The sequence below is a fragment of the Phasianus colchicus genome, chromosome 4, assembly GCF_987193195.1.
Source record: "Phasianus colchicus chromosome 4, bPhaCol1.hap1.1, whole genome shotgun sequence".
NCBI lineage: Eukaryota > Metazoa > Chordata > Aves > Galliformes > Phasianidae > Phasianus > Phasianus colchicus.
In genome coordinates, this window is record NC_143439.1 from 37585288 (window position 1) to 37605488 (window position 20201).

Below are 20201 nucleotides of genomic sequence, written 5' to 3' on the forward strand. Positions count from 1 at the left end.
ATTTCTAACTTTGGAGTTTAAGCACATTTTATCAAGCCTCATTAATAACTCCAAATGTGGGTTGCTTAGTGATTTAGTGTACACTGACTCAGTGACTGGATTCAAGTCCTGCCATAGATCATTGCAAATAATATATAGTATTTTGGTCTGTCATGTACTTCAGCACTTAGAAACTACTACTAGCATTGCTAGATCATCAAACTGATGGAGCACATTAAGCTAACTGTAATAGTTTTAAAAAGGAAAGAAAGAAAAAAAAAAAAAAAGAATAACCTCAAAATAAAATGTGAAATAAATTTAACAGGATCTTTTTTTGTTATATCTCCTCAGCTGGACACAATTTTTTTAAATGAGGCATTCAAAAATTAATACTCACTTTTCTAAATGCATGTTAATTTCTTATTTATTTCAGGCTTTACTAGAGACTCAGAATTTACTGCGCACTCAGGTTGCAAATTTTACCTTCAACCTTGGATTTTCAGGAAAATTTTACCATACAGGTAAGAAGGAACTTCATGTTCTCAGGTAGCTACAGATAAATAGGTGACAGGATTTTAAGCCCAGCTTTAGACATGCTTTTTTTTAAATTAAAGCACTAAGTAGAGGAGTGGGAAATATATGCTCCACCATTTTAGATCCAGGGTCTCATTTGCTGTCCACTGGGGCAAGAATAGCCTATGGATAAATTTATTAGGAATACGTAGATGTCATTGGTACTTTTCTGAAAGATGTATGATAGTAAACCTTCATGTCGTAAAAGGAGAAAAGGAGCTGCCAAGATCTCTGTAATTCTGCAGAATGCAAGAGAAAAGAGAAGACATACTAAAGATTTACCAGTATGACAGATATAAAGAAATATATAAGACAAAAAAAAAAAAAAGAAAGAAAACATGTCTCATAACCTCTAAAGAGGCAGATTTACTTAAATGGGATACATAAGATTTTGTTATGACTGGAAGTTATTTATTTTAACAGTCTGAAAAGTGGGAGGGATGATGAAGGTAGAATCATACAGTTCAGAAGTACATTCTTTTTCCAAGAAAAGAGAAAACAAGATGAAAATAAATTTAATTGAAACCCTGTTACCTCTGTGCTGCATGCAGGAACAAGCTGTATACCCACACTATGCTTCCATGAAAGATTAGGTGCTTTTACATTTCCTTCTTTTTATGACTCCTCTCTTTCTTTTGGTCCACTTCTCTGCTGTACAATGTCCTCTTCCCGCCTTTTTCTCCCTCCCTTCCCCTTCATCTTCTTCTCCCTAACGTAAAAAGACATATTTAGAGACTCACTGCAACAAAGACACATACTGTCCTTCTTGTACTGCACCTTTCTCATCTTTCAAGACTCTAGAATCCTCAGCTGCCAATACGTTCAGCCACATCTAACTCTTCTTGCCTGAGTGGCATTATGTAGGCTGGGAATCATTTAGAGGAGATGTGAAGGCATTGCAGCAGCAAAATGATGAGAGAACTTTAGAAGCAAGGAATGAGACAGTCCTAGCTGTAACAGGTCACGAGATAGCTGCGTACTACAGCAGGAAGATGAAGATTCCCTGTCACAGTGTAAGTGCAGCAGTACTCTCCCTTTCGTTGCCAGCATGTGAACATGATGATAGCAAGCTCATCTACCGCTTATGTCTCTATTTCATCATCAATTAGAAGAGTAAAAAAGGACCCTGGAAGATAAGGGGATGAGAAATCATTTGAAAGATAAGTAGTGAGAAGGAAACCAAAATTATTTGTGTTACCATTGTTCTCAGACACCACTGAAAGTCCAGCCTGTTTTCCCCTTGTGCAGACACATAATGCTAGGCAACTGCTGCCCAGGAAACCTCACAGGCTAAAGAAATAAGCAGCAGAGTCTGAGAAAAATGAGATGTAGAGAGAGATGGAATTACTTGCCTGGAGTCATATAACAAGCCACTGGCAGATCTGTGATTAGGGAAGAACTTTGGAGACAAACCTTCAGTATTCTGCTCACTTCAGCTTGACCTGCCTGTATAGTTAGTTCTTCTGGAGATTAATTGGACATACACTTAATACAGCAAAATAAACAAAATAAACAAAATAGCCCAAGGCTCTGAACAGCTCTGAAGCAGGATGCTGCTCCATTACAGTGAAACTGGTATCAGACATTTCGGTATCCACCACACAGAAAGACAATTCAAGGAGGAGAAGAGGTGGAAAAGAAGATAACTTATTACAAATATTATAAGATGAAGGCAGTGACTGGCAGAAAACATGAAGCTTTCCTACAAAATCACACTTAACCTGCCAAAGCACTTTTTCTGACAATCCCAATTGTCTCCATATGCTGTTACTATTTCTTAGTGAAGCCAGTTCCTACTAACCGACAGGTTTCATTGCCCAGCTGGTATAACACAGACGAATTTCTGATTCACTACTGCTGCCACAGCGAGAGAATATAGGAGAATGTGCATATTTGCCTGTCCTCCTAGGGATCCCAAGGCATACCAAAATAGCACAAAACTACTTAATGAGCTGAAGCATACCACTGCCTCCATTAAGGGACATGCTGCTGTTTGTACTCAGTGAAGTATTCAAGTTTTTAAGTGAGCACTTCATTTACAGGTCAGTGGTGGCATTTGTCGTATCAGTTTAGTGGAAAGATTCTAACGTATTCTCTGTGCAATATACACTTTATTGATTCATAATAAATAAAACATGGAAAAGTATTGTTTAATTACTGTAAATGTGGCTCGTTTACCCCCAGGGGCTTTTAGTATCAGATATTCACCATGTTTTATTAGTGCACCGAGATTGTTGTGCCTTATTGACTTCTTTAATTTGTGATTTTGCTTGCCTTTCCAGAACTAGGATCAGTTTAAAGAGAGAGATGATCTTGGGAATGTGTTGGCATATTAAACTGTTAAGCATTTTCATTGAAAGATGCTGCTGACTTCTATATGACAAATACCAATCTTATTTGGCTTGCCTGCATACCAGTACAATAACTGACACCATCATTATTCCCTCCTGTAGCATGGGTATACTCTGCACTGTAGATGTGAAACTGATAGGGGAAAAAAAAAAAAAAGAGTAAAGACTACTGGTTATGCAGTTTTAGCGAATATCTTCTGCTTGCTTACACTATGGCAACAGAATTGAAAATATTCTCAGAATTTGAATTTGAAATTTCTAAGATTATTGATGGCAACTTCAAACATTGTTTCAATTTTGAGCTCGAGACCTCCAAGTTGCTGTAGATTTAAAATGAAGGTTTATTTATTAGATGCAATCAAACACCAAATTATTATCCACCTGTGCAAAGTGCATAGTGTCTTTCAAAGTAGATATATGTTCATCTTCTCGATTGTAGGCCTACTGCAGTTTTCAGATTTCAGACTAAAATGAAGATAGAAAGTCATACAGAAAATACTGATTACACAAGAATTGAAAACTTCCCAATTCATTGTTTTGCTTTCAATACTTTAAACAAGATGTTGGGCAAAAAATATTCAAAATATATAAGCATTTCGCAAATATTGCATTAAACTTTTGACTTTTTAAAAATACCTCTATTTGATATTTCATAAAAATCAAACATTCTTATTGTAGCCTATAAAGAAAATAGTCCTCTGAAAAGTGAAAACTTCACCAAGTGTTAAACTTCAAGCCTTTCTGTTCCAACTTTGACACTTTGTTTATATAAGCTGGGAAGTATCATGCTTTATCTTGTTTGATCTTCGCTATGGTAAAATATATATGTGCAAATTTTGATGAATTGTATCTAAATTTATGAACAAATCACTATAACATGTGATATAAAATAATCTATCTAAACGACCATACTTTAATAAGGCAATAAACTATGATTTGGACTAAATCGTACATCAAATAATCACAGTTCTTTATTATATTTACCCTTTTCTCTTCTTCCTGCTTTGAAACAGGAATGTCTATGTTAATTATCTCCCTTCTGATTGCATTTCTCTGGGAGGGTGCAAGTGAACAATATATTCCAAGAAACAAGAGAGTAGTCATTAAAAAATGCACCATCCAGAAATTTTGGATAATGGAGCAGACAGGGCAGCCATAGGTCCCTTTGTCTGAGGAAGAAGTTACCTAAAAACAAGGTTGTTTTCCTCTTTTCCAGAAGTGCTCCCATCAGCGGGAGCAACTTTATGCTTTCTTTGAACTTGCAGAGTGCTACAAAGAAGAATAAATTGATTCGGTGATGCTAGGCAAAAGTTTCAAATAAATGCTCCCTTTGTGTACTAGCGTTCTTCAAAACAGACCTGTAAAAATAGAGCTGAAGTGCATGCACTGAGCAGTATCTTTGTGTGTCCCTGCTTCATACCCAAAGGTAAACAGAGACATGCATGGAGTATTTTCTTTCAGTGATTTTTGCAAAAACTGTAAGGCCCAGAGAGAGAAAGCAATCTATGTTTGCATGAGTAGGCTGATTTAGATAATTATTTCTTTGACCAAAGCTAAATAAAGGCATTTAAATTAAGATGATAAAGGAGCAAGACAGGAAAGTGCAATAAACTGAATGTTGTTCAGTAATTTGAGGGTAAAGCTAGTGGAAACATAACTTTTCCTTCCTAGATTAAAAAAGCACTGGAGACATATGTCTGCATACCGTGGAAGTAGCACTGTATCATTTCTTAGATAGGGGGGTTGATTTGTTATAAGCATATTTGCTTCTGCCTGACACAGATATTCTTCACTAACGTAGGAATTTTTATTCTTTTTACTTAGAGATTGAACATGGCAAGAATATAATATTGAACCATAGGAAACAACATGTAGAACTCTTGCCATTAGTTCTGCGTTTATCATATTTTTGAAACTTTTTTGCATTTTTTACCAGAAAGTATCAGATTTCACTTTGCTGAGGTTAATGAGGTAGCTGTAAAGAGTAAGTTTTAGCAAGACTGGTACACAGCACTCTGCAGGGCCACTAAGCCAGCCTCAGCTGTGCAGTGTCAGCCAGGACCAAAGCAGGTGGATACAAGTCATAAAGTCATTAAGGTTGGAAAAGACCTCTGTGACCATCCATTCCAACTGTCCACCTACCATCAATATTACCCATTAAACTATGTTCCTCAGGTTTCTTAGTACCACATCTCCACATTTCTTGAACACTTTGAGGAATAGTGAGTCAACCACCTCAATGGGCAGTCCATCCAGCCTTCATCTTCACAGGGAGCCTGAACTTCTGAAAACTTCTATTGTATTACATAGAACAGCAATTCACTCTTAAAACTTACACTGTGTTAGAACTACAGTAAATTAACATGGTGTCAGGAATAGAAAGAGAAACAAACAAGAAAACCCCCACCAAAGTAATTATGGACATTTTCTGCTTTACTTTTCTATTCCTTTTTTTTTTTTTTTTTCTTCTTCTATCTTTTGCAGGCACTGAAGAGGAAGATGAAGGCGATGACCTGCTATTGAGATCTGTGGATGAGTTTTGGTGGTTTCCCCATATGTGGAGTCACATGCAGCCTCATCTCTTCCACAATGAGTCGTCACTGGTGGAGCAGATGATCCTCAACAAAGAATTTGCACTAGTAAGTAAGAGTTACTAGATGGATCACCCTTGCATATAAACACAGCAAGGAAAGCGTGGCTGTATTAGTTGTATTATACATATGTTTAAATAGGTATAAAAATAAGGTTGCAAGATTGGTAAATCAGCCCTAAAAAAAAACACTCTGACTCAAACTTGGGCTGAATTTTGCCTTTTTCTCCAGCACAGGCTTACTGGATAGGAAGCAGCCCATTGACCTTGTCTTGCAAGACCACAGGGATCAGAAGCAGGGAATTCTTGGCAGATGTCATTTGGCCTTTTGAGCTTTAGGAAGGGAATAATACACAGGTTATCAGCTCCTTGACGTCTGGTGCAAACAGCTTCAGAAGTGAGGGTGAAAGCTTCAATCAACTTTGTGAAATGTTGTGCATGGTTTGTGAGAAATCTTGAAGCTAATGAGGTAAATAAATGAAGCTGTGGGACTTCAGAGTGCTTTTTTAGATGACCTGAAAATATGCTTTTTCACATAGCTAAGCTGTTAGTAGTGCTTATAGATAACATTTCCTTTTTGCTTTTTTCTGTTGTTAACTTACAAGAGCCATCCTCCTAGCACTGCCCAGAGCTCAGAGCACTTACACTCAGAGGTCACGTGGAAACCACTTAGAGTCCATTCAGGGTAATTCTACTAAGCATCACAAAAAAAAGCTGAAGTCTGCAAATGCTCTCTTTAGAAAAGACACTTGTGTGGACTTTGACAAGGCACAGAAATGCCAAGTAACCTGTGCCACTCAAAAGAGCAGAGTAGCGCAGTGAAGCTTTCTCTGCTGCTTAGGGAGCACAAAGTTCAGCCCCTCACAGCTCAGAAAGGGCAGCCAGCAGCAGACCCTGCTCCCCATCCCTCACATGAGCCAAGAGGCATCAGGAAGCCAAGCCAAGGCAGATGTCTTAACAAGCAGTTGGAAGCAATTTATTCCCTTGTTTATGAAAATATTTTCCTAACAACCTTTAAAGCAAATTCATTAAAAATGGCTTAACCGCTTACCCTTCTCTCTAGATAACCTCCCTCATCTGCTTCTTTGTAGGAAATCAGTGCAGAGGCATTTGGGATCACTTTTCTCTTCTACAACACAGTGTTACAGCATCACTCCCAGCATAGCCTGTTCATGTCTTTTGTTTGACCTGGCCTAACTGCTGCAGAGGCCTAAGGAATCTATATATAGTTGAGATTTTAAATGCAAGACCAATTTAAGTAATTCCTATCTCAAGTCCACATTCATCTTCAAAACCTGCAGGAAAATTTTCCTAGTATTTTCAGGTAACATGATGTCTTTTAGATCAAATCACCTTCAGAAATAAAATCTATAATGCAGCTTGAAAACAGAGCTTGTAATAGAATGTTTGCAACTTCAGCTACAGAAAGATAAAGCCCATCTTCCTATCATCATTGAAGGGTAGAGACTCCTTTGGGTGCCTATAAATAAGAGCCTGATGTCAGGGAAAGGCTGCAGTTATTACAGCTTTATTTCCTGCTAGCATTTGGACAGGGGTTGTACCAACCTCTCAACCTTGAATCGATACAAGCTCTGCAATTTACTTATGAGAACATTTCTTTTCAAAAGGCTTCCTTTGAAGTCCACTCTGGGGTAGAAATTTGTCTTCCTGATATGACAGCTTTCCTGATATCTAACAGAGCTTCCAGCTATGACACAGAGTAGCCTTGTGCTCTTCTTTCTCATTCTCAGCCTCATGTCTTCTTCGGGAAAGGAACTCCCTTTTCTACAACTGCACTTCTTTAAGTCTTCCAAAATGAAAGCGAGTCCTTTTTATTATTCTTTTACTTCACAGAATGTTTCCAAATTTATATTATAGGTCCAGAACAGTAAACAGTAAGTCTGCTTAGTGCTATAAATCTTATTTGTGCTCTATTATCTTTATTTAGCACCATACTCAGGGGAATACAGCTTGACGTTTATGCCATTTTCTCACACATTTCCTATTTATTGACCGTATCTGCCCACCTCCTGTTTTAACTGTAAGTAGAGAAAACACTTTGCCAGTTTGTGCAAGGGAAGTTGCAGTAATTATTCAGAAGTATGATCGCATTCGTTCTTCACCTGATGTGTTTCTTTGTTCATTTTTTAAACACGGTGAGAAGGCAATGAATTCTTCAAGATGAGAGAGCAAATAATTATATAAGAAAAAAAGCAATCAAGGCTGCTTTAACATCCCAAAAACCACCTCCACAACAAAAAAAAAATCTCTTCATTAAGACCTGTCAGTTCCTCAGGGCATTTTCATTTTGGAAGAAACATCACACTGACTAGGAACCTGGACCTTAAAGGCTAGATCTAAATCCCTTCACAGTCAGCAGTTCCTTCGTGCAAGAGAGCATGAGGCTCAGGAGTGGTGATATTCACTGGGAGAAAACATTTCATAAAAGGAATGTTCTTCTCTGAGTGCTGTGGATTAAAGTCAAGCTTAACAAACATAAGCCAGTTTATCTGAAACACAGTATTTCATGGACATTATCACATGGAGCTATAAATGTACACAAGCACCATTTTTATTGGCTCTTGCATTTACACAATGTATAATCTTTGGTTTGCAGAAGCTTGAGAATAAATACAGTCTGATGGATACATGCAAGAAATGCAGGTGTTACAGCGGCAGCTGGATAAAACACCTTGTTCTGTTCTACACTGGTATGTCTGCACCTCAGAGTGAGGCTCTATAAATAGGTTACAATTGCAGCCTGCTTCAAACAGGTACATCAAAAAATACTCATAGAAATCAGGTAGCTAAACAAATTTGTATAAATACAACTAATTGCTAATTAGGTGCGCAATTACCTTGATTTCAGTGTAGATAAGTAAACCTCTGGGAATAAGTAAACTCTGGGGCTTTATAAAATCAACAGTCTTTAAGAATTTCCTTTGCCTGTAAACTGCTTATGAATTAAAGGAGACTACTTTTAATATGAGCACATCATTCCCCATTTCTCTAGTTCCATATCTAGACGGTGAGAGGAAGTTGTTTTCTGACATCCTTCATACACGCTGTTGCCCCACTGCCCTGGATCTATCATGAAGTGAAGGAAGTTCTGCTTAACAAAATCCCTGCCCACACATGCATGAGCAACAGCCCCACAGCTGCCAGTGTCCATTGCTCCCATCACTGCCACACCTCTTCCCAAGCACTCGCGGCATCCTCAGCCTCACACTCTAAGAGCAGGGCATAACAGCTATAGGAAACGAACGCTTGGTAGGATTCCATGCAGCCTCCTAGGTTTCTGCTGCTTCAGAGAACATTTCCCTTGCATGGGAAGGAGAGCAATCCCAAGCACTGCACACTCCCACTGTTGATGCACCCAGTACGTTCACATTTCATTCTTCCCTCACTTTTCATAGGCAAAGAGTGAAGTCCCTTTCTTTAGATTTTGGTCTTTATCTCTGTTTGTTACCCTTCGGGGTAGATTTATACCAGAAAGCTTACACAAGTAAACACCAGAATAAGTGATTTTAATTTCAATACAGCAGGTTGCAGACTAACCATAACTCTGCTATTCTAACATCTCGTTATTTATGTATATATGTATAGCATATTTCAAAGCTCAGCTAAAGGAAAATGATATTTATTTTGATTATTAATTTGTTTTGTCAATCATATTTTGTAGGTTATTTTCTTCTTCTACCAGAGGATCCCCAAATCCTTTACAGACATTAATGGATTAAGCTTTGCAAACCGATAATATCTCAGATATTATTATTCTAATGTATTTATAGGCCAGACAACTGATACAGAGGTAAACAAATCATGTAAGCAGATGTCTCTGCTAGCCCATATTCCAAAAATAAAACAAACCAAGTTCTGCTGATTTTTACTGCCAACCTTTAATCATAAAATATTCTTCCTCACCCTCTTGTATATCCTTATCTTATAAAAACTAGGATATATTTAATCCAAAGCCTGTAGCTCTTTGTTTTGTCCCTTGATTTATTTGCTCTCTAATTATTTTCTGCTCTCACATGTGAACACATACACCAAAAGTATGGTAGAAAGAGGGCAAAAATTATCATGGACTGTAAAAACATCACTATGATCTGATATGAAGTGAGATGTACCTTTACAAAACAAATCAATTCAGATCTTCTCTTGTATTGCTCCTTGGATTCAATTTCAATTTCCTGATTATAAACTAGATTCACATTAGCACTTCTCCTGTCTCTTAACAATAATTTCTTATTTGCTGAATCATTTTGTCTAGCTAGAGAATTTTTAAACATGATTTTAAACGTTTAGAATTGAACTAAAAGGATAAAATATATATTCAGTAAAACTATCCAGAAATATCAACAAAATTTTGTGTCCAGGAAGGCTAGAATACCACATATTTTTATGACATATTTATGCTGACAAATAAGTGGCTAATTCATTTATCAAATTAAAATAAAATTAAAAAAAAAAAAAACACAAAAAACTTTACTAAAGTATTTTAAACTTGCAAAGTAACATATAATCTCATAGGAAATCTCATCCACCTGCAACAATATTAAAAATATATCCCAGTACTAAAAGTATGTAAAGCTTATGTAAATCTCAATTTTGGAAGGTAACATCTCATAAAGAACCATATTTTCCCTATCACCTACTGTTGGACAAAGTCAAAACATTTTTGAAAACTTGCCTGAGGTTATATTAACTTCTTCATCTAAGAATTAGTTATATAAAGGTACTCTTGCAATTCAATTGATTGTATGAAGAAATCCACAGTAGACATAAGATTTGTTGAATTAAAGATCTGGGTTTTCTTATTCTCTCCCCAGTAATGGCTAGTACTATATATTTATGTAAAATAAATCAATAGTCATTTTTAATAACCAGATTTACTTTTGTCATATAGCATAATTTTAGTCCTTATTGTGCTTTAACAGTAAATGTAGTATTTGTTGCAATCGGGAACGGAGTCTCTCTCAAACAACATCCTGCTAATATAAGTAGCCAATTTTCCTGTCACTGTTTGTTTTGTTGTTGTTGTTGTTTTGTTTTTAAACTAAAATCTCTAGCATCTGCTCACAGAAGAAAACAGAACACGAACTTATGTTTTGAGATACACCTACCCTTGGAAAGCAGCGCTAAGTCTCCATTACCTGTCTTTTCTTTAGCAAACATAGAATGAATATACATAGTACATGCTGACATGATGAATACAGCTCATTTCTGTACAAAAAGCAAGGTCAGAAGTCTTCACTTGCTTGAAAGAAGCTGATAATTATGAGAGGAAAGGAGCCGTAGCAGATTACTTCAGCTTTTCAAACCACTCATAGAAGCACCCGTCCTGCACATGGCTCTCCTAAGGTAGCTCTGAAGGCTGTGCAGATGAGCCAGGCTGCACTGGTAGGACTGAGCATTTCCTGTTGCTATTTTGGATTCATGTACCAGCTCAAGCATGCTCAAGAATGTAATACTGTTCTTCATAGTGCCTAAAAGGTCAAGAAATTTTCCAAACTACGCAAGCACATGTACAAAGTCTTGAATGTAGAAATAACCTTATGAAATCTAGTAGGAAATAGTTCCTTAGAGCAAAGAGTGTACTCACTAATGGCACCTCTCATTTTGCCTGACAGCTTGGAGCAAGTCCTTCTTGGATTCACATATTTGCTTCTCCTTTAGCACATTAATTCTCAACACCAAACTAAATTTAATAACAAAAATATGAAAAAGAAAAATAAAAAACAAAATAAAAGAAATCACTAAAATAGGACATCTGATGTTTAATTTACCCAAGTAAACTCAACATGGAACTGGTCACATCTGATTACGTCTTGCTTATATCTTTTTAAAATCATATTGGGTGTCTGAGTGACATGTACTTAAATGATGAACTGCATGGTGTACAAATTTATTCAGAGGTTAATTATCTTTTTATATTTAGAATTTGCAAAGTGGTGCCTTATTTTATTTGTGAATGGTAGATTACCGTTTTGAGGTTCTGTTACTATAGCAATATCAGCTGCAAATAGTAAGCAGATAAACAGGGTTTTGCATGTATTCATCCAGATACCTCCTTTCAGACATACTCAGAGTAGCAGTCATTAGCTAGATTGAGACACTTTCGCTTTACATTTGTGTCTGTGAACTCCCTAACAGGTTTTGGTGAAGTTTTGTTATTGCACATTGTAATTCAGTACATCTGACTGTGAGCATCATAGACTGTTCAGACATTCTGTTAATAAATAGTGAGATTTTTCAAAAACCCTTAGACATAACCTATTCCTTTATTCATGTTCAAAGAAAAGAGAAAAGAGTGACACTTCTAACTATACTTCTATTCATCATTTCACCTTAAACTGACTCATGCCTTTCAGGTATGTAACATTAATAACTGAAAGTCACACTTTTCTGTCAGTAAATTGCAAAAGAGTGTGTTTGGTGTTCTTTTTATACATTCTCCCCACCCTCCCCAAGATCAGCAGGTAACCTAAGATATTTGCTAGTAAGAAACAGATAATTTTAAGAGGATGCATTAAATGGTGTTTCTCAAGTGTTCCCCATTGGTTTAATTTAATTTTTTCATTGAACCAAAAGCCTTTCGTTGCAAAGTACTTAAAGATGCCCTACAGAATCTGCCACTCCCAGAAGTAATCAACAGTTAATGTTATCAACAGATAATATGGGCAAGATGAAGGACAAGCACACCAGCTCAGATTTTAACCTTTTTCATGTGTATCAATTATATATGAACAGAAAAATAGCTGATGTGGCAGCTCTCTCAGCAGGAGAAGGGAGTGCTTTTATTGACACCGAGGGCAGAAGAGGAGAGAAGGTGAGGAACTGGGGCCATGGACACTGTCCCACATAACATGTCACTGGGAGCAAAAGAGATGCAGTAAACACTCAGAGCATAGAAAAAGATCCCCTGGAGATCTCCCATGGGAGTTGAAAAGGACTTAGAAATCGAAGGGGTTGAAAATGAGTGTGAGGTTAAGGAAGAAGAGGCAGAACATAACCTTTCTTCCTGGCAGTAGTTGGTGACAAAATGCCAGGTACATTTCTGTACATCACTCAACCCAACAAAGCTAATCACTCAATCAAATCACATGCATTCTTAAAAATACCTAGTCTACAAAAAAGGTTAAGGGGACCCATCAGATAAGTTTTTTGGATAGACCACACGAGGTCATAGATGCTATTAGTAGCAGAACAAAGGCAAGAGATCTTCAGGAGTAAAGGAACATGCTCAGCACATTAGTACACTTACACTCTAGCTCCTTAATTCCGTCTACCTGCATATAAACACCTCATTGTTCCATCAGGAGATACTTTCAATATAGCCTACAGATTATATTCATGAAAATGCACATAATTCCTTAGAGGAACTGAATAAATATTTATGAAACAGAAAATATGTCTTTCAGTCCAGATTTTTTGCTACTACCCTAATACTTTGGGAAACATAAGAATATTCAGAAGCTGTAGGGGACATATGCCCATTTTTTTGTTTGTTTTGTATCAGCAAGACATCTTGCTATTATTCAAGTAATAGGAAAGAACAAGCCACAAATGTCAGAGCAACACGTTTTTCTGCTTACTGCTCTAATGCTATTTGATAATTTACAAGATTCTTTAAACAGAACCAAACAGAACACGTATTATAAAGCATGCAACATCTAATGAACAGGCAGATAAACCTGTTCTCTACAACAACAGTAACACAGTGTAATCCAAGAGGATTATTTATCACTCTACAGACATCAAACTAATTCAAGCTCCCTCCACCTCTCCCCTGTTTTTAGCATGTGCTACATACAAATAAATAGATACAAGGCTGTCCAAGGACAACAGCTTCTCCAAAGCTGTTATCCGCAGAAGAAAATCTTTGAAGAATTACGTGTTCTTTTTCTGCTCCTAAATATATCCTTCTCTCTGCTGTGTCGCAGGAGCATGGCATACCAACTGACATGGGATACGCAGTGGCTCCACACCACTCTGGAGTCTACCCAGTCCACATCCAGCTGTACGAGGCCTGGAAGAAGGTCTGGCATATCCGAGTGACCAGCACAGAAGAATACCCACACCTGAAGCCTGCACGGTACAGACGGGGCTTCATCCACAATGGCATCATGGTACACTGCATTTCCATGCTTCATAGCAATATTACTTTAAGTGATTCAAAAGTCTGCTATTTTTACCAAATGTTTCAAGTTTTACAGCAATCATTAAAATTCTCTGTGATCAAGGATTTGTAAAGATGCCAAAAGAGTGCATTTGTTATGCAATTTTAAAAAGTCACACAAAGTCAGGCAACTGTTAATGTAATCTTCAGAAACTGAGTGTATTTGTAACCCAATCTATTACCAACCATCAATCAAAATATAAATGCATATTTTGAAATTCATTAAACTACTTAAGACCTATGTTTCAAGGTCTGGTTCATCTTTGTGTATGAAAGGATTAGAAACTCAACACTAAAAAAAATGAACAGGTAGAAGTAATCTTCTCTGGCACTTCTCTAAGGCCAAGGTTTCCTTCTGAACTGTGCTCCTGAATCTCCTAGATTGGACACAATCTTCTACACCCCACATTTGGGTTAGAAGGGAGAGGGCTCTTCACATGCATATTTCACCTGTTTGAAAAGCAGGGAATTGTGTAAAATGAGTTGACCCATCCTCCCAGCCAGCAGCTTGAAGGAAAAAAGTTTGAATGGACAAGACTGTGAGACTGAAACAGGCAACTGCAAAACTTATATCTGTATAACCTAAGTTAGAAATATATTTTTCAAAGCTAGGTCCTTAACCATAGAAAAGTCCTAACAGATGCAAATATTGCCTGCACATGTAAAATCTCACTTAGTGGATCAACATTCTGACAAAAGAAACATAGAATCATAGAATCATTAAGGTTGGAAAAGACCTCTAAGATTATCCAGCCCAACTGTCCACCTACCACCAATACCACCCACTAAACCATGTCCTTAAGTACCATTTCTCCACCTTCAGGGATGGTGACTCCACCGCTTTCCTATGCAGCCCGTTCCTAACCACCTTTATGGAGTAGTTTTTCCTAACATCCAACCTGAAACTCCCCGGCACAATTTGATGCTATTCCTTCAATATGTCTCAGTCAAAACCAACAAGTCACTGCACGAAGTCCAATTGTGATTGGCATAGACTTGAATGCAGCAACGCATTTACACATTAAAATGCTTCACTGATCTTAAGGTTTGTCTTTTAACTGAGTAGAAAAATGAAAGCACTGACTGCAGGGAAACTAAAGGCCTTTCCCAGGTGAATCGTGTCTCTGCATATGTTAGGCAGTATCTATAAACTCTGACATTTGTTGTCTTTAATTGGTGCACCAGAGCCCTTTGATTTTAACTACTTAGCAATGTAACTAAAACATCTAATTTTCCAATATCAGTTTACTTCCCACATCTGCTAGCTTGCAAGTTTCTGACATGCAGCCTCCTGATTAATGATGGGATGGAGGCCTGACTTCCGATCACTGTCATGTGCATGCTCCACCAATCCTGGAAAGGTTTGACAGAGAGGAGAAGGGTTTCACTGTGATTTTTGGACACTATGTAATACACAGTACGTTAAACTGAGGAAAATGTGAAACTCATTTGAGATCTACAGCCTTGAATAACAACTCATTTCAGTGTCCCAGTAACGTTAATTACCTGCAATAGCGAAGATGGCCAGGAAGCATTATTTATCCTGTAATAAACTAACCTTGCCAAAGGAAGAAATATTTAGCTGTTTGTTTTCTTTCTCTTTCAAACACCAGGAAACAAGCCCTTAATTATTACTGGATAAGCTGGCTAAAGCAGTCTGCATGTGTGATGCAGCTTTGCATCTGGAAAGCATATCTGCAGGAATTTGCTTACAGTGAGAGCGCAGAAGGTACACGAGAGTCTGTAAACACACTGGATTACAGAGTAGGAAAGGACTGCAGCTTTGTTCAAGCTGCTGGAAGTATTACAGTGAATATGTTAGAGTAAATTTGCAGAAATGTTAATATTACAATGGTGCTGTCATTTTGTTCTCAGGTGCTCCCTCGACAGACCTGTGGCCTTTTCACTCATACTATTTTTTACAAGGAATATCCTGGGGGTCCTCAGGAGCTGGACAAAAGTATCCGAGGAGGTGAACTTTTCCTCACCATTCTCCTGAATCCTGTAGGTACCTTCTTTTGCTACTTCTGCTACTTTTCGACACACTGAGTAATGGGAAGGGGGGCAGGAAGAAGGGAAAGGTATTAGTTTCCTTTGATCTACATTGGAAAATTAAAAAGAAGATTATTTGATCAGAGGGAATACACAACTTAAGATGAATGAAGCAAAAACCAACTAGAAATTAGTAAAAAAAAATCTGATTGTATGCAGCAAGTTGCTGAAAAATGTATTCCTGTCATTTTCAAGCTTTTTCTCACCCCTGAATCTGAGTCCTTGTAAGAGAAAAGGACATTGCCACATCTAACCAATACTGAAAGAAAACAGTGAGGGTAGAGAGAGCTGAGTGACCTTATTCCACTTCCCTTTCTGTTTTCCTAATCATGGTTCTGCACACTCCTAAGAGAACTTGTTGGAAACTCCTGGGCTCAGGGCTGATATCATTCCCTCACCACCACTTCTTAAAAATAGGTCCTGCGTAGCTAAAAAAAATACCCTCAAGCACTATATAGCCTTCTAATGCCTACACATCACCTAGCAGTTATAGAAAAAAGATGAAATTGGCTGAACATTACTAATGAGGCAAGCACATACAGGTAAGAAAGTAATAATTTCACAAAATCCTTGCAGAATAGCACCAGGAACAGTATTATCCAAGAATATGCTGTGTTCAGTTCTGTACTTTTTCTTTGTCAAAGATTACACGAACCATAACCCAATGTATATGTGCACAAACAATCTACAAACATATGGTTTGATCATGAGCATCACATTCTTTAGGATGATTTGCATAGCTATTGATCAATTTTGTGTCTCAAAAAAAGTCTGAACTGTGCCATGCTAAAATGCATGTGCTCCCACAGTTAAGACAACACAATGTATAGGTATACAGATATGACTGTGCTTATCAAGGAGGAAAGCTATATGACCACAAGTGCTGCTTTTTGAAGTAAACAACAGCCTGGTGCCATTTGAGACAGTAGCTTAGAGGTTAGAGGAAGAAGGACAAAAAACCATACCAATTATTTTTTGCTGTTCTCCTCCTCTCCTCCTGTTCCACTCAAACAAGGTATTCTACTCACAAGACAAATGACTTGTGTCTTGGTAGGTGGCCTAATTTTCAGTAATTTTCAATGGTGGTACGCATTGACTTTTTTGTAGAGGTACAGAAACTTCAGTTGAAGCTAGTTCTCAAATTCAGGTCACTTTTATTTAGAGACCTAAGTATAGAATTTGGTATTCTATAATTAGATGATTGCGTGTGAAAATTTTGGCTGGGGAGCTAAGTTGGTGCCTGAGACAAAGCAATTCAGTGATCATAAAGAAAAGGAATATGTCTATTAGGAAGATTTCTATATCATAAGTGACAGCTACTTTAGAATATTTGTTTGAAAATAAAAAGGCTGTTTTTTATCCTCTGTTTACCTCTCTGACATGCTTTTCTCCCCATAGTTTATTTAGTTTAACCTGGCTTGGGATGCTGCTGAAATTTATTGTGAGTTTTCACATACTTGGATACTGTGCTATCTTTGACTTAACTGAAGTTTTCCCCAGATTTAAACAGGTGAGCAGCAGCAGTGTATGCCCTCTTTCCAAGAAGAGGGATGCTCAGAACATCCTCATTTCTTCCATCAATTGCCTATTCCACACCCAAGTCTTTGAGTATGCTCGAGCCACCTTGATTTCTTCAACATTTTCATCTTTTCCTTAAATTACAAAATACTTTTTGCACCCTCCAATTTTCCTATATATTCATGAAGTATTACTGAAAAGGATGAAACCAGATAGGCTTATTCCAACACTTACGATAGTCTCCTCAGTGTGTTCTTCTGGAATCTCTGAGCTGCTTCTGAGCAGGACCAACCTCACAGGTGCTAGAACATCTCCTTCCTTCTGGCAGGAGGCTTCCCCAAACTGTCTTCACCCAGGAACAACCAAATCTCTCCCTAAAGGGGTTCACAGCCAAAGAGGCACACTAAATGTCCCACTTGTTACACTGCACATAACGGAAAACTCAAGAAAACAGTTCTACCCTTTGCTTATTAATGGTATGCGGTTTCAGAGGTGATGCAGCAGCAAAGATAAGACTTTTCCTAGGGAGGTGGTATGTAATGGCATGTGAAGCATTCCAGATTTAACTGTGCAACAGTGATGTTCACAACAGAGTTAAACAGACTTCTTCCAAAAAATAAGAAATAAAAAGGGGGAGGAATAAGGTATTATTTGATTTTTTTTTTTCCTCAGTACTTGAGCTTGTTTTGACCAAGCTATGTTCCAATAACTTGAGATCGCAATATATATTATTGGGTGGCATTTCAAAAGAACAGCTTTATATCTATACTGTTAATGTTTGATTTTTCCCCCCTCTACTTTTATGATTTTCTATCTCTACCTCATCAAAACCGATATTTTATTGCGTTGAGCCACACAAGTGAAATACTGACATGCACTTCCCTAACTCTGAGTTAAGTATGAATCTACTCCAATATAGTGCTTATTCAGACAGGAAGAAATATAATTTAATCATGTGTGAGCTGAAGATATACCACAAAACTCCACCATCATTCAAGTCAGGTTGGTACACTACCCTATGAAATATGTGCTGATGAGAATAAAAAAAAAATCCAGCCTTATCTCAGAAGGCTACTGATGTGAGTAGGAAGAAAGAATAAAATGAAATCAGCAACAGCTATGCATCTATTTTTTTTAAATACCAAATTTGGACAGTGCACAAATAAACAAATGGGGAAGTCTGACTTTATTCCAAGTAAGAAAAGGTGTAGAGTTTTTGTGGTTAATTAGAAACACAATAGAGATTAGTATCCTAAAATCTATGGTATCTTCTGAAAAGGATCAAAAGAATGTCTATTCCAAACTCCACTGAAAAAAAAGTATGCTGCAAATGTGATTTATTCTCCAAACTTCCATAAGAATAGCAATGAGAGATTTCCCAGCATATAGCCTAGAAGGCTTTCACATACCTATGTTCATTAACAAGTATGCTTTTTTAAAACATTTGGATATTAACCTATGCATATGGGGGCTTTACCAAGAGCAGTATGGGATAAACCAGTGTGTGCTGTCTGAATGGATTATGGAAATGAACAACTCTCTGGAATGCAAAGACTCTTTAAAAAAATCATATTTTCTTCCATCTTATTTAACAAAATGCCTAATGTAGTTCATGGATAGAAATAATTTCCATAAAATAAAATCCTAACCATAACACAGTATCCCTGCCATGTAAGCTGCTTTACCTATCGCTATAGTTACCCCACTAAGTTTTGTAGCAAAAGTAACTGCCTGTACCATTGTTTATTTTTGAACTGTTGACATTGCTTTCATTTTTCTTTTAATCTAAAAGCAACAGCTCAGACTTTTATTGGTAAGGAGAAAATTTACATATACAGAAACTAATAATTGCATCAGTTTTGTCTAGCACAGTTTCCAATTTCACGTTTGGGTCCTGGTGTCTGGTATCCCACAAGGTACGTAAGTGCCTATTTGCTCCTGGCTTCACTATCGGAGAGAATTACGCAGTTTCTTCCAAAACAAATCAGGTCCGGTTTGGAGCATGGTTTGTCCCAGGACTGTCCCTGGAAATCAATCTGGATAAGAGTGTTTTCGCTCTTGCAGACCTCCAACACCACCCTCGGCAAGCTTTGAATTCTCACATCTTCGTCATGTCTTTATGTCCGTGAATATGCAACTTGTTACCTATCTGTAAAACCAGGGCCCTAAAGCAAAGATACAGAATCACAGAATCACAGAATTGCCAGGGTTGGAAGGGACCTCAAGGATCATGAATCTCCAACCCCCCTGCCACATGCAGGGCCACCACCATTCCACCTAATGCTAGACCAGACTGCCCAGGGCCCCATCCAAGCTTTAAGTCACTCCTTCAGGTACCCTGAGGTTAAAAAAGCAGACACGCAAGCAACTATTGCATTTGAGCCACATGTGCAGAAGTGTAATCTGGCAGGAGTATGCAGGCATGAACTTCCCCCTCAAGTGGGCACAGAATAGCAGCACTCTCCCCATTTCATACCCACACCTATACACAGCACTGCTGGCGCCAGCTTCTGATGGGGCCTGGAAGCAACCAGGGCTGCTGGGACTCTGTTGATGTGAAACCTCTTTTTGTTTGCCTTGTTGGAAAGGGCTATAGGTGAAATTGTTGCTTAGAAATAGACTAATAGCACCAGCAAAACAAGCAAAAAGGCGCTGTGCAGCACAGCCCCTTTCCCTTCACAACATTAATTCATCACCCCACTAACTCAAGTTGCCCCTTGGCACCAAGCAGTACCACATTTATTCACCTGATGGAGAGGGCAAACGTACAGCTGAAATCACTTCATGTCCACTGTTACCCTGAGACAAAGCTTCCAGAAGTGAAAATCCATACTTTATACTCCAGTAAACAGAAATATTACAGGTTTGCTTCACACAACTTAAGACTGGCTTTTTCAGTCTGTTCTGAATTTCGGGTATAACTGCAATCCCTTGATTAAAATCAGCATATCACCAA

General features: G+C 37.8%; 1 protein-coding gene across 5 annotated transcripts in view; it reads left to right on the forward strand.

Annotated features, from left to right (window-relative positions):
- The window catches only part of LOC116231250 (N-heparan sulfate sulfotransferase 4), a 158138-nt gene that overhangs the window by 97756 nt on the left and 40181 nt on the right, over positions 1-20201 (forward strand). For all 5 annotated transcript variants that reach the window (XR_016466082.1, XR_016466083.1, XR_016466084.1 and 2 more), the window contains exons 4-7: positions 413-500; positions 5388-5542; positions 13440-13625; positions 15551-15679. Coding sequence is in view for 2 of the 5 variants with exons in the window: in XM_090139215.1 (XP_089995341.1) it covers positions 413-500; positions 5388-5542; positions 13440-13625; positions 15551-15679 (558 nt within the window). In the remaining 3 variants the exon portion in view is untranslated. The remainder of the gene's footprint in view (positions 1-412; positions 501-5387; positions 5543-13439; positions 13626-15550; positions 15680-20201) is intronic.